This window comes from Neoarius graeffei, chromosome 11, assembly GCF_027579695.1.
Source record: "Neoarius graeffei isolate fNeoGra1 chromosome 11, fNeoGra1.pri, whole genome shotgun sequence".
In the NCBI taxonomy this organism is placed as follows: Eukaryota; Metazoa; Chordata; class Actinopteri; order Siluriformes; family Ariidae; genus Neoarius; species Neoarius graeffei.
Genome location: NC_083579.1, coordinates 64,582,074 through 64,596,923, shown reverse-complemented (window position 1 = coordinate 64,596,923; position 14,850 = coordinate 64,582,074). Strand labels below are relative to the sequence as shown.

The following is a 14,850-nucleotide window of genomic DNA, read 5'->3' as shown; positions in this document are numbered from 1 at the left end:
CCCATGGAAGTGAACAACCAATGAAAAAGCTGCACATCTCTAAAGCTAACAGCCAGTGAAAAAGCTGAACAGCCCCGCTAACACAAGCAGCAAGTGAAAAAAAGAATATCCCCCTGAAGTGAACAGTCAGTGAAAAAGCTGAATATCCCCTCTAAGGAAACAGCCACTGAAAAACTGAATATCCCCTCTAGCGCAAACAGTAAATGAAAAAAGTTTAATATCCCCTCTGAAGTGAATGGCCCATGAAGCGAACTGTCCATGAAAAAGCTGAATATCCCCTCTAAAGGGAACAGCCAAAGAAAAAGCTGAATATCCCCTCTAATGTGAACAGCCAATGAAAAATCTGAATGTCCCCTCTAACGCAAACAGCAAATGAAAAAAGCTGAATATCCCCCTGAAGTGAACAGCCCATGGAAAAACTGAATATCCCCTCTAATGTGAACAGCCAATGAAAACCCTGAATGTCTCCTCTAACGCAAACAGCAAATGAAAAAAGCTGAATATCCCCTGAAGTGAACAGCCTATGAAAAAACTGAATATCCCCTCTAATGTGAACAGCCAATGAAAACCCTGAATGTCTCCTCTAATGCAAACAGCCCATGAAAAAACTGAATATCCCTTCAAATGCAAACAGCCAATGAAAAATCTGAATATCCCCTCTAATGCAAACAGCAAATGAAAAAAGCTGAATATCCCCCTGAAGTAACAGCCAATGAAAAAGCTGAATATCCCTCTAACGCAAAACAGCACATGAAAAAAACTGAACATCCCCACTAATGTGAACAGTCAGTGAAAAAGCTGAATATCTCCTCTAACGCAAACAGCAAATGAAAAAAACCTGAATATCCCCTCTAATGCAAACAGCAAATGAAAAAAGCTGAATATCCCCCTGAAGTGAACGGCCCATGAAAAAGCGGATTAGCCCCCTGAAGTGAACAGCCCATAAAAAACTGAATATCCCCTCTAATGTGAACAGCCAACGAAAAAGCGGAATATCCCCACTAACGCCAAACAGCAAATGAAAAAAGCTGAATATCTCCTGACGTGAACGGCCCATGAAAAAGCTGAATATCCCCCTGAAGTGAACAGCCCATGAAAAACTGAATATCCCCTCTAATGTGAACAGCCATTGAAAAAAGCTGAATATCCCCACTAATGCAAAACAGCAAATGAAAAAGCTGAATATCCCCCTGAAGTGAACAGCCCATGAAAAAACGAATATCCCCTCTAATGTGATTAGCCAGCGAAAAAGCTGAATATCCCCTCTAATGCAAACAGCAAACGAATAAGCTGAATATCTCCCTGAAGTGAACAGCCCATGAAAAAACCAAATATCTCCTCTAATGTGAACAGCCAATGAAAAAGCCGAATATCCCCTCTAATGCAAACAGCAAATGAAAAAGCTGAATATCCCCCTGAAGTGAACAGCCCATGAAAAACTGAATATCCCCTCTAATGTGAACAGCCAGTGAAAAAAGCTGAATATTCCCACTAATGCAAAACAGGAAATGAAAAAGCTGAATACCCCCCTGAAGTGAACAGCCCATGAAAAACTGAATATCCCCTCTAATGTGAACAGCCATTGAAAAAAGCTGAATATCCCCACTAATGCAAAACAGGAAATGAAAAAGCTGAATACCCCCCTGAAGTGAACAGCCCATAAAAAACTGAATATCCCCTCTAATGTGAACAGCCAGTGAAAAAAGCTGAATATTCCCACTAATGCAAAACAGGAAATGAAAAAGCTGAATACCCCCCTGAAGTGAACAGCCCATAAAAAACTGAATATCCCCTCTAATGTGAACAGCCATTGAAAAAAGCTGAATATTCCCACTAATGCAAAACAGGAAATGAAAAAGCTGAATATCCCCTGAAGTGAACAGCCCATGAAAAAGCTGAATATCCCCCTGAAGTGAACAGCCCATGAAAAAAAAAAACAAATATCCCCTCTAATGTGAACAGCCAATGAAAAAGCTGAATATCCCCTCTAATGCAAACAGCAAATGAAAAAAGCTGAATATCTCCCTGAAGTGAACAGCCCATGAAAAAACTGAATATCCCCTCTAATGTGAACAGCCATTGAAAAAAGCTGAATATCCCCTCTAATGCAAAACAGGAAATGAAAAAAGCTGAATATCCCCCTGAACTGAACAGCCTTCAAGCGTCGGTCTGTGAATGGAGGGCGGAGTCAGGGAAGGTAAGTGGCGGAATCATTGCACCTGACGGGAATTAACCTGTGTTTGTGTGTCTTCCCCAGTGACCGTGCCCTATAAGAGGAGAGGGAGCGCGGAGGAAGGGGGCTACTCCCAACCTGGATACCTGTGTGTGTGTGCGTGTGTGCATGTATAGTTATAAGCTGAAAAGCTACAATAAACGAGTTTTGAGAACTCAGATCTGGCCTGCCGTGCTTCTGTGCTCCACCCACCTAGAACACTTGCTACAGTGGTGCCGAAACTCGGGACGGAGCGCAGGAGAGAACAGCCCCATGGAGTCCTCCCCCTTCAAGGACCTGATCCATGCCCTCATCACGGCCCAACAGAGCCAGCACCAGGCGCTGGTCGCCCTCCAGGAAGAACAGGAGCAAAAGTTCGAGGCCCTGCTGCTGGCGCAGCAGGAAGATCACCGGACATTCCGGCACCTACTCGTGTCGGCGGGGTCCACCACCTCCACCGCCACGGGCCCTTCCCACCTCACCCTGACGAAGATGGGCCCGCACGACGACCCTGAGGCCTTCCTCGCTCTCTTTGAGCAGGCAGCAGAGGCGTGGGGTTGGCCGATGGAACAGCGTGCGGCGCGCCTCCTCCCCCTGCTCACGGGCGAGGCGTAGCTGGCCACGCTACAGCTCCCCGCCGACAGCCGGCTGGTCTACGCGGACCTCCGCAGGGCCGTCCTCCCGCGCATGGGTCGCACTCCAGAGCAGCAGTGGCAGCGCTTCCGTGCGCTGCGCCTGGAGGAGGTTGGCCGGCCGTTCGCGTTTGGCCAGCAACTCCGGGATGCCTGCCGCCGGTGGCTGAGGGCCAACAACCGCGATGCCGAGGAGATCATCGATCTGGTGGCGCTGGAGCAGTTCGTCGCTCGACTTCCAGAAGTAACCGCGGAGTGGGTCCAGTGCCATCGCCCAGCGTCGCTGGATCAGGCCATTGAGCTGGCGGAGGACCATATGGCGGCCGTTCCAACAGCAGATCAGCGTGTCTCCCCTTCTCCCCTCCCCTCTCCCTCTCTTTCCCCTTCTGTTCCTCTCCCTCGCCCCATTCCCCCACCGCGGAGGCGGGGGCCGGCTCCACCCCAGCCGGCCCACGGCACCCGCGGTGTCCTACCATTTCCTACTTCCATGTCTGTGTCTTCCTCCGTTCAGGTGAGTGATATCTGGAACACCGGTGCAGAGAGAGAGCCCGGGCCGGTGTGCTGGCGCTGCGGGGAGCCGGGGCACCTCCAACATCAGTGCTCAGCAATGGAGGTGGGCGCGGTGGTCCGGATCCCCGACGCGCCAGGAACCGCCCTCGATCGGGCCGGAGCATATCGCATACCGGTGAGTATCCAAGGGGATACGTATCAGGCTTTGGTGGATTCCGGCTGTAATCAGACCTCAATCCACCAAAGCCTGGTGCAAAACGAGGCATTGGGGAGAGCACAATTGGTGAAGGTGTTGTGTGTGCACGGGGATGTTCACAACTATCCTTTAGTGTCGGTCTACATTCTGTTTCTAGGGGAGAAATTTAGAGTTCAGGCAGCGGTTAATCCTCGCCTCACCCACTCTATAATTTTGGGGACTGATTGGCCGGGATTTCGGGATTCAATGACGCGCTTAGTGAAGAGTGGGTCCTGCCGTAGTTTAGCGGGGGGAGGTCCTGGAGTGGCGTTGGTGGGAGCAGCTGTCACAGAGCCGTCTACGTCATCACTGCGTCACAGTGAGGAGCAGCAGGCTCCTCCTCCCTCTCTCGGGGAATCCCTCGCAGATTTTCCGTTACAGCAATCGCAAGACGAGTCTCTGCGGCATGCGTTTGACCAAGTGAGAGTAATCGATGGTCAAACGCTCCAGCCAAACGCCACCCCGTCCTTCCCCTATTTTTCCATTATTAAGGATAGATTATACCGAGTGACGCAGGACACTCAAACTAAGGAACAAATAACCCAACTTTTGATCCCAAAGAGCCGCTGGGAATTGGTATTCCAGGCGGCTCACTTTAATCCTATGGCTGGACACTTAGGGCAGGATAAGACACTAGCCTGAATAATGGCCCGGTTCTATTGGCCAGGGATTCATGGCGATGTCTATAGGTGGTGTACGGCGTGCTGCAAATGCCAGTTAGTAAATCCAGCGGCCATCCCAAAAGCGCCTTTGCGCCCTCTCCCATTAATCGAGACCCCGTTCGAAAGAATTGGGATGGATCTCGTCGGGCCATTAGATCGGTCAACACGAGGGTATCGCTTTATTTTAGTTCTGGTGGACTATGCAACGCAATATCCGGAAGCGGTGCCACTCCGCAATATCTCCACACGTAGTATTGCGGAAGTGCTCTTCCACATTATCTCCCGAGTCGGAATCCCCAAAGAGATTCTGACTGATCAAGGCACTACGTTCATGTCACGCACACTGCGCGAACTGTATGGGTTATTGGGAATCAAGCCGATCCGCACCAGCGTTTATCACCCACAAACGGACGGCTTAGTCGAACGGTTTATTCGCACCCTCAAAAACATAATTAAAAAATTTGTAAGCGAGGACGCACGTAACTGGGATAAATGGCTCGAACCCCTGCTTTTCACAATGCGAGAGGTCCCACAAGCCTCCACAGGGTTCTCCCTGTTTTAATTATTATATGGGCGTAAGCCACGCGGCATCCTAGATGTGCTGCAGGAAAATTGGGAGGAGGGACCTTCCCCGTGCAAAAATGAAATTCAATACGTTATTGACCTGCGTGCAAAACTCCACACACTCACACACCTAACCCAGGAGAATTTGCGGCAGGCTCAAGAACGTCAAGTCCGCCTGTACAACAGGGGCACGCGCCTTAGGGAATTCACACCGGGAGACAAAGTGCTCGTGTTATTGCCCACGTCGAGCTCTAAATTAATCGCCAGGAGGCAAGGACCCTTTGAGGTCACACGGCGAGTCGGGGACGTCGACTATGAAGTGAGGTGAACGGCCAGGGGTGGGGTGTTACAGGTATACCACCTCAATCTGTTAAAACGTTGGAGCGAGGAGGTCCCCGTGGCGCTGGTGTCGGTGGTTCCCGAGAAGGCGGAGCTGGGGCCGGAGGTTCAAAAGGGAAAATTGGCATCACCCACCGCTCCGGTCCCTTGTGGAGCCCACTTCTCCCCGACCCAGCTCGCAGAGGTCGCCTGGTTGCAAACAGAATTTTCTGACATGTTCTCGCCCCTGCCCGGCCGCACCCACCTCATAGAACACCACATTGAGACACCCCCGGGGGTGGTAGTGCGCAGCCGCCCTTACAGACTGCCCGAACACAAGAAAAAGGTGGTTCGGGAAGAACTCGAGACCATGCTCGAAATGGGCATTGTCGAGGAGTCCCACAGTGACTGGAGCAGTCCGGTGGTCTTGGTTCCCAAGGCCAACGGGTTGGTCCGGTTCTGTGTGGACTATAGAAAAGTCAATGCGGTGTCTAAATTTGACGCATACCCAATGCCTCGTATTGACGAGCTGCTCGATCGACTAGGCACGGCTCGTTTTTATTCGACGCTGGATTTGAAAAAGGGATATTGGCAGATCCCCTTGACTCCACTATCCCGAGAGAAAACGGCCTTTTCCACACCATTTGGCTTACACCAGTTCATCACACTTCCGTTTGGGCTGTTTGGGGCGCCCGCTACGTTCCAGTGGCTTATGGATAGGGTCCTCCGCCCCCACGCCACCTATGCGGCCGCATACTTGGATGACATTATTATTTATAGTAATGACTAGCCGCAGCACCTAAAACACCTGAGGGCCGTCCTGGGGTCGCTGAGGCGAGCGGGTCTCACAGCCAACCCGAAGAAATGTGCGATTGGGCAGGTGGAAGTACGGTATCTGGGCTTCCACTTGGGCAATGGGCAGGTGCGTCCCCAAATCAATAAGACAGCAGCGATTGCGGCCTGCCCAAGGCCCAAGATCAAAAAGGGGGTGAGGCAGTTCCTGGGGCTGGCTGGCTATTATCATAGGTTTATACCTAATTATTCAGATGTCACCAACCCGCTGACTGATCTCACTAAAAAGGGGGCACCAGATCCGGTCCAGTGGACGGAGCAATGCCAGCGGGCCTTCTCTAAGGTAAAGGCTGCACTGTGTGGAGGGCCACTGTTACACTCCCCTGACTTTTCTCTCCCCTTTGTGTTACAGACAGACGCATCGGACAGAGGGCTGGGGGCTGTTCTGTCCCAGGAGGTGGAGGGGGAGGACCGTCCAGTGCTGTACATCAGCCGCAAGCTGTCGGTGCGCGAGGGCAGTTACAGCACCATAGAGAAGGAATGCCTCGCCATCAAGTGGGCAGTTCTCACCCTCCGCTACTATCTGCTGGGGCGCCCTTTCACCCTCTGGTCGGACCACGCGCCCCTGCAGTGGCTCCACCGCATGAAGGATGCCAACGCGCGGATCACCCGTTGGTATCTGGCACTCCAGCCGTTTAAGTTCGAGGTGGTCCACAGGCCGGGGGCGCAGATGGTTGTGGCGGACTTCCTCTCCCGTCAAGGGGGGGGAGTTGGCTGCAGGCCGGACAGCTGCCCTGCCTGAGTCGGGCGGTGGGGGTATGTGGCAGCGGGGGCATGGTCAAGCATCGGTCTGTGAATGGAGGGTGGAGTCAGGGAAGGTAAGTGGCGGAATCATTGCACCTGACGGGAATTAACCTGTGTTTGTTTGTCTTCCCCAGTGACCGTGCCCTATAAGAGGAGAGGGAGCGCGGAGAAAGGGGGCTACTCCCGACCTGGATACCTGTGTGCGTGTGTGTGCGTGCGTGTATAGTTATAAGCTGAAAAGCTACAATAAACGAGTTTTGAGAACTCAGTTCTGGCCTGACGTGCTTCTGTGCTCCACCCACCTAGAACACTTGCTACACCCATCATAAGGCTTTATGGCCCCCTCAGCCTCTCATAACACTGCACACCGCCTCCAAAGAGCAGAAATCCATCAATCAGCCTGTCTGATTTCTTTTTTCCAATCACTGTCCTTCTGGGGCGGCACGGTGGTGTAATGGTTAGCGCTGTCACCTCACAGCAAGAAGGTCCGGATTCGAGCCCCGTGGCCGGTGAGGGTCCTTCTGTGCGGAGTTTGCATGTTCTCCCCGTGTCCGCGTGGGTTTCCTCCGGGTGCTCCAGTTTCCCCCACAGTCCAAAGACATGCAGGTTAGGTTAACTGGTGACTCTAAATTGACCGTAGGTGTGAATGTGAGTGTGAATGGCTGTCTGTGTCTGTCAGCCCTGTGATGACCTGGCGACTCGTCCAGGGTGTATCCCGCCTTTCACCCGTAGTCAGCTGGGATAGGCTCCAGCTTGCCTGCGACCCTGTAGAACAGGATAAAGCGGCTACAGATAATGAGATGAGATGAGACTGTCCTTCTGTTTTCTAAACCAACTACGTGGCTACAGGGTGAAAAACTTGAATTCTATATGGCATAGCTCATACGTTAGCTCAGTCTATTATTATAAACTAGCACAAAGCTTAGCACATTTCTGGCCATGCTTCATTTTATGTTTTTTAACAATCTTTATTAATAACATGGAGTATACACACGAGTACAGTAAGTACATAGTATGTGTATACAACATTAATACAGAAACATACATTCATCATAAACAAACACACAAAACAGAAAGGAAAAAAAGAAAAAAACTTATTCAATGAATATTTTGTAAAGCTTACAAAGATTGTATGTTTTAACAGCTGTTTTTATTTTCACAATCAGATATTGAGGAGACATATTGTTCCACATATGCAGACAGTTCCAGAAAATTTGGTTTCTTGCCTGAGAATTTAGATTTGTGTATGTAAAACTTAGACAAAATAATAAGCAAATTAATCAGATAAAACTGTGAATTTAATTTCTTATCAAATTCAGTGAAGCCAAACAAGACATTTTTCCAGCATAAATTAAACTGAGGGTAAATATGATCACTGACAAAGCGTGTCAGTTTGCCCCAAAGTTGTCTGGTGTGTGGGCAAGACCGAAATAAATGGACCAAGGTTTCGTTAAGGGTTGTTTTACAATCGGTACAAAGTTTGCGTCACAGGGGTCCAAAATTCAAATTGATTCAAACTGGTTCTTGTACCAGTTTTTAAGTGAAGGACAAGTTAAAGAACAGATTTCAGGTAATTTTTTTACATATGTGTATGGTAGTTTTGTGTAATCTGCTATAAGATAAAGAAGATTAAGTGTAGCTTTAAGCAGGGCTGGGAGAAATAAATGAAGTGATTCTCGGAGAGGACGTTTTTTTTTTTTGACAATTCAGAATCCACTACTTCCATAGTGCTTTTAAATATAAGGCTGTAAGCTTTGTGTTAGTTGTCTCTAATATTTATGTCCCAATATCTTGACCACATTTTAGGATGAAAATCATTTTAGACATGTTATTTTATATTGAAAAATTAGCTGTCTCTGAGAGGACATTTTTGACACAATTACGTACTAATTTGATCAAAATAGTCTGAAAACTTACTGGCATTCAACATTAAAACTTAACTATGTTTCCAATGATATGGAACCAAATATTTGTTTTATGGTATAAAGAATGATTTAAGTGCATCCCTTTTGGAGCTACAGTTAGGTCCATAAATATTTGGACAGAGACAACATTTTTCTAATTTTGGTTCTGTACATTACCACAATGAATTTTGAACAAAACAATTCAGATGCAGTTGAAGTTCAGACTTTCAGCTTTAATTCAGTGGGTTGAACAAAATGATTGCATAAAAATGTGAGGAACTAAAGCATTTTTTAAACACAATCCCTTCATTTCAGGGGCTCAAAAGTAATTGGACAAATTAAATAATTGTAAATAAAATGTTCATTTCTAATACTTGGTTGAAAACCCTTTGTTGGCAATAACTGCCTGAAGTCTTGAACTCATGGACATCACCAGACGCTGTGTTTCCTCCTTTTTAATGCTCTGCCAGGCCTTTACTGCAGCGGTTTTCAGTTGCTGTTTGTTTGTGGGCCTTTCTGTCTGAAGTTTAGTCTTTAACAAGTGAAATGCATGCTCAACTGGGTTGAGACCAGGTGAATGACTTGGCCATTCAAGAATATTCCACTTCTTTTCTTTAATAAACTCCTGGGTTGCTTTGGCTTTATGTTTTGGGTCATTGTCCATCTGTATTATGAAACGCCGATTATTATTTGGCTGGATTTGAGCACATAGTATGTCTCTGAATACCTCAGAATTCATCCGGCTGCTTCTGTCCTGTGTCACATCATCAATAAACACTAGTGACCCAGTGCCACTGGCAGCCATGCATGCCCAAGCCATCACACTGCCTCCGCCGTGTTTTACAGATGATGTGGTATGCTTTGGATCATGAGCTGTACCACACCTTCACCATACTTTTTTCTTTTCATCATTCTGGTAGAGGTTGATCTTGGTTTCATCTGTCCAAAGAATGTTCTTCCAGAACTGTGCTGGCTTTTTTAGATGTTTTTTAGCAAAGGCCAATCTAGCCTTTTTATTCTTGAGGCTTATGAGTGGCTTGCACTGTGCAGTGAACCCTCTGTATTTACTTTCATGCAGTCTTCTTTTTATGGTAGATTTGGATATTGATATGCCTACCTCCTGGAGTGTTGTTCACTTGGCTGGCTGTTGTGAAGGGGTTTCTCTTCACCATGGAAATTATTCTGCAATCATCCACCACTGCTGTCTTCTGTGAGCGTCCAGGTCTTTTTGCATTGATGAGTTCACCAGTGCTTTCTTTCTTTCTCAGGATGTACCAAACTGTAGATTTTGCCACTCCTAATATTGTAGCAATTTCTCGGATGAGTTTTTTTCTGTTTTCGCAGCTTAAGGATGGCTTGTTTCACCTGCATGGAGAGCTCCTTTGACCGCATGTTTTCTTCACGGCAAAATCTTCAAAATGCAAGCGCCACACCTCAAATCAACTCCAGGCCTTTTATCTGCTTAATTGGGAATGGCATAACAAAGGAATTGCCCGCACCTGCCCATGAAATAGCCTTTGAGTCAATTGTCCAATTACTTTTGGTCCCTTTAAAAACAGGGTGGCACATGTAAGGAGCTGAAACTCCTAAACCCTTCATCCAGTTTTAATGTGGATACCCTCAAATGAAAGCTAAAAGTCTGGACTTTATGTCCATGTCCATTATATAACTATAACCTGAATATGTTTCAGTAAACAGGTAAAAAAAAAACAAAATGTGTGTCAGTGTCCAAATATATATGGACCTAACTGGACCTGTGGTCAAAAAAGCACTTTTTCTAAATGACACGAGTAATTTTGCTAAATATGACATATATTGCCATACATTCACCAAAAATAACGTTATCACCAAAATTTTTTTGCATGGTAAATAGAGCTATCACAGGGCTACAATAAACAACCAAGTTTATTTAGTCAAGCCTTTTGATATTGAAGATAAGCCCTTCATCCCCACGCGCCCCTTTTTCTCCCAACGTCATCACGTATACGTCAGAAGCGCGGGAAAAACAACAGGAAGTGGTGTTGCGTTTTTCCGGTTCACCAGGCTGAATGAACCACAATGGCTACTTCTTCAGTATCAAAGGTAAAGGTTTTATTTTTGTGCTTTCCGAGAGTTTTGAAATGGTGCACGATGGGTGGGTTAGTGAAGAGCTGTCTTCCTGCTGTGGATGTGAGACTGGGCTCCAGTGTACTGAGGCTGAACATAAAGACCAGCTGCTTTTTCATATTCACATTTCCACCTTAAATAAATGCAGATGCAGGATCACAGCTGGAAGGGACCACATTCATGTTTTTTTTTTTAAATCCATGGAGTGTTGTAAAACTGTATTGTCTAATTGCTGTACACTACCGTTCAAAAGTTTGGGGTCACTTTGAAATGTCCTTATTTATTTTTGAAAGAAAAGCACTGTTCTTTTCAATGAAGCTCACTTTAAACTAATCAGAAATCCACTCTATACATTGCTAATGTGGTAAATGACTATTCTAGCTGCAAATGTCTGGTTTTTAGTGCAATATCTCCATAGGTGTATAGAGGCCCATTTCCAGCAACTCTCACTCCAGTGTTCTAATGGTACAATGTGTTTGCTCATTGCCTCAGAAGGCTAATGGATGATTAGAAAACCCTTGTACAATCATGTTAGCACAGCTGAAAACAGTTTTTAGCTCTTTAGAGAAGCTATAAAACTGACCTTCCTTTGAGCAGATTGAGTTTCTGGAGCGTCACATTTGTGGGGTCGATTAAATGCTCAAAATGGCCAGAAAAATGTCTTGACTATATTTTCTATTCATTTTACAACTCATGGTGGTAAATAAAAGTGTGACTTTTCATGGAAAACACAAAATTGTCTGGGTGACCCCAAACTTTTGAACGGTAGTGTACATGTTAGTGCTTCTTGGTGGCACTAACTGCAAAATAATATTTGCCTTATGAAAAATTTTCACCTTACAGTGATGTTTAAAATGATTTAAGGTGGAACTCTGAATTCCAGCACAACACTCAATTTTTTACTTTTTAAATAAAGATTACTTTTCAGATTATTATCTTGTCTATAAGCTAGGTGTTTATGGACCTGGAGAAGGCATACGATAAGTGTAGTGGTTAGCACGGTCGCCTCACAGCAAGAAGGTTCCGGGTTCGAACCTAGTGGCCGGCGAGGGCCTTTCTGTGTGGAGTTTGCATGTTCTCCCCATGTCTGCGTGGATTTGCTCCGGTTTCCGCCACAGTCCAAAGGCATGCAGTTAGGTTGAACTGTGACATGGGGCAGCCTTGGGCTGAGGTGCCCTTGAGTAAGGTACCTGACCCCTGACTGCTTCCTGGGCGCTCTGGTGTGGCTGCCCACTGCTCTGTGTGTGTGTTGCAGAGGATGAATTTCACTGTGCTTGAAGTGTGCATGTGACAAATAAAGGTTTCTTCTTCTTCTAGAGCAGCCTTTCTCAACTGGGGTGCCATCTGGCTTTGTTGGGGTGCCGTCAAAAAATTATATATTCTAACATTGGAATAAATAAAATGAATTAAAATTCCAAAAAGGGCGGCACGGTGGTGTAGTGGTTAGCGCTGTTGCCTCACAGCAAGAAGGTCCAGATTCGAGCCCCGTGGCCGGCAAGGGCCTTTCTGTGCGGAGTTTGCATGTTCTCCCTATGTCCGCGTGGGTTTCCTCCGGGTGCTCCGGTTTCCCCCACAGTCCAAAGATATGCAGGTTAGGTTAACTGGTGGCTCTAAATTGACCGTAGGTGTGAATGTGAGTGTGAATGGTTGTCTGTGTCTATGTGTCAGCCCTGTGATGACCTGGTGACTTGTCCAAGGTGTACCCCGCCTTTCACCTGTAGTCAGCTGGGATAGGCTCCAGCTTGCCTGCGACCCTGTAGAACAGGATAAAGCGGCTAGAGATAACGAGATGAGATGAGAAAATTCCAAAAAATTATAGTTACACTAATGCAGATCATCGCCACCTCATGCATCATCAGAATTTGTCTCACGGCCCCCTTTCCCATGTCACAACGTCACTGCCGGGGGTCAGCGTATGGTCAGCGTGACTGCGTATATTTTATATGGGGGTGCCTTGAGAATTTCCATACTTCTGAAGGGTGCCGTGACTGAAAAAAGGTTGAGAAACGCTCTTCTAGAGTACCGAGAGATGAGTTATGGTATTGTATTGAATGAGAAGTATACCAAAGTGGTGCAAGACATGTATGAGAACAGTGAAACAGCACTGAGGTGTGCATTTGGAATGACTGAATGGTTCAAGGTGAAGGTAGGACTTGATCAAGGATCTGCTTTGAGTCCTTTCTTGTTTGCCATAGTGATGGATAGCTTGACGGACGAAGTGAGGCAAGAGTCATCGTAGAACATGATGTTTGTGGATGATATTGTGATATGTGGTGAAAGTAGGTTGAGCTGGGTTTGGAGAGATGGAGGGATGCATTGGAACAAAGAAGAATGAAGGTGAGCAGTAGCAAAACAGAATACATGTGCGTCAGTGAGAACGGGGATGAGAGTGTAGTGAAGATGCAAGGAGTAGACGTAAAGAAAGTTGGTGAATTCAAGTACCTGTGCAGGAAAATGGGGGCTGCGATAGTGAGGTGAGAAAGAGAGTGCAGGCAGGGTGGAGCAGTTGGAGAAGGATTTCGGGAGTCGTTTGTGATAGGAAAGTCCCAGCAAAAGTGAAAGGCAAGATGTAGAAGACAATAGTGAGACCAGCTGTGATGTATGGATTGTAGATCGTACCCTTAATGAAGAGACAGGAGGCAAAGTTGGAGGTGGCGGAGTTGAGGATGTTAAGGTTTGCGATGGGAGTGACGAGGTTGGACAAGATAAGGAACGAGCACATGTGGAGAGCTTGGGAATTAAGCTAAGAGAGATGAGACTGAGATGGTATGGGCACATCCTGAGAAGAGATGCAGAGCATGTTGGAAGGAGAATGTTGAGGACGGAGCTGCCAGGCACACAAAAACGAGGAAGGCCAAAGAGGAGATCCATGGATGTGGTGAGAAAGGATATGAAAGTGGCAGGTGTGGTAGAGAAGGATGCGGAAGACAGGGAGCAATGGAGACGAAAGATCTGCTGTGGTGACCCCCAATCAGAAGCAGCCAAAAGAAGATGATCGTCTTGTCTACAAGCCAAACTACTGATGTTTAGTCATTTATATCTAATTATTTTTGTATTTGTGTGTCAAGGCAAGGTTTTATATTACTTAAATAAATGTGTTACCTTATATTGGGGATTTTAATTATTAATCACTTTTGCTTGGTCTGTACAGTACCTGGATCTTTGTCTTTATTCGGTGTCCAGAAAGACATCGTCCTAGTTATTACTTTTTGGAGTCATCTATAAATACTTTATAACTTTGATCTTGATTTTTATTTCCTCCATGTTTAGGGATGTTTTGTCTTCAAGCCAGGTTCTAAGAAGAGGAAGCGTAATACAGACGCAGGTAAGTAGAGGGCAAACAATTATATTAGTATATCAACCATCTGGTGATGTTTATCCCCATAGTTCCCACTGACAGAATTTTTACTGTGCCTCTCCATCATGATCGTGATCAGAAGACTACTTTGTTGATGTAAATGGTGACTACGCGTATGGCAAAGAACGCTTTATTATTTGTCAGAGACTTTGGGAGAAGATTAAAACAGACACAGAGGTTTGTGGCATTTAAAAAAAAAAGATTCTGATAGAAATAAAGTGGGAAACACCTCTGCTTTCATTTTGATTCTTGATCTTTTCTTTCCAAGTTAAAGTGACTTGTTTTGCTTTCTCTTAAACAGATATTACAGGATAACCTGAATAAGAAAATATTGGATAGCCTTTTAGAATTCATCAAAAAACGTAGCTTAAACTTCCAGTCCAGATCCAGTGACTGGGCGTCGCATATGAGAGCCAATGAAATACCAACAGCTGCCCTGGTGCTTGGTATGAGTACATTTTTAAATTCAGTATTTCACATATCAATATCCAGTCTATTGAAGATGATAATTATTTTCCTAACATTTGTTTCCACTCATTAGGTGTGAACGTACCAGATCATGACATGACATTTCAGAGCCTATCTGACCTCTTACAGGAGTCAGTAACCCCTTTCGCCGTTTCTGTACAGGCCAAAGAATGTGCAGGTATGCTGTTTTACAACCCCACTTCCAAAAAAGTTGGGACGCTGTGTAAACTGTAAATAAAAACAGAATGCAACAATTTGCAAATCATGGAAACATTATATTTCTTT

General features: G+C 46.1%; 1 protein-coding gene across 1 annotated transcript in view; it reads left to right on the top strand.

The window, feature by feature from the left end:
• Window positions 1-10,647: 10,647 nt before the first annotated feature.
• Window positions 10,648-14,850, top strand: part of orc3 (origin recognition complex, subunit 3) — a 41,855-nt gene continuing 37,652 nt past the window's right edge. The window contains exons 1-5 of the mRNA XM_060934573.1: window positions 10,648-10,715; window positions 14,010-14,064; window positions 14,177-14,274; window positions 14,399-14,543; window positions 14,639-14,743. Coding sequence (XP_060790556.1) covers window positions 10,692-10,715; window positions 14,010-14,064; window positions 14,177-14,274; window positions 14,399-14,543; window positions 14,639-14,743 — 427 coding nt within the window. The 5' untranslated portion in view covers window positions 10,648-10,691. The remainder of the gene's footprint in view (window positions 10,716-14,009; window positions 14,065-14,176; window positions 14,275-14,398; window positions 14,544-14,638; window positions 14,744-14,850) is intronic.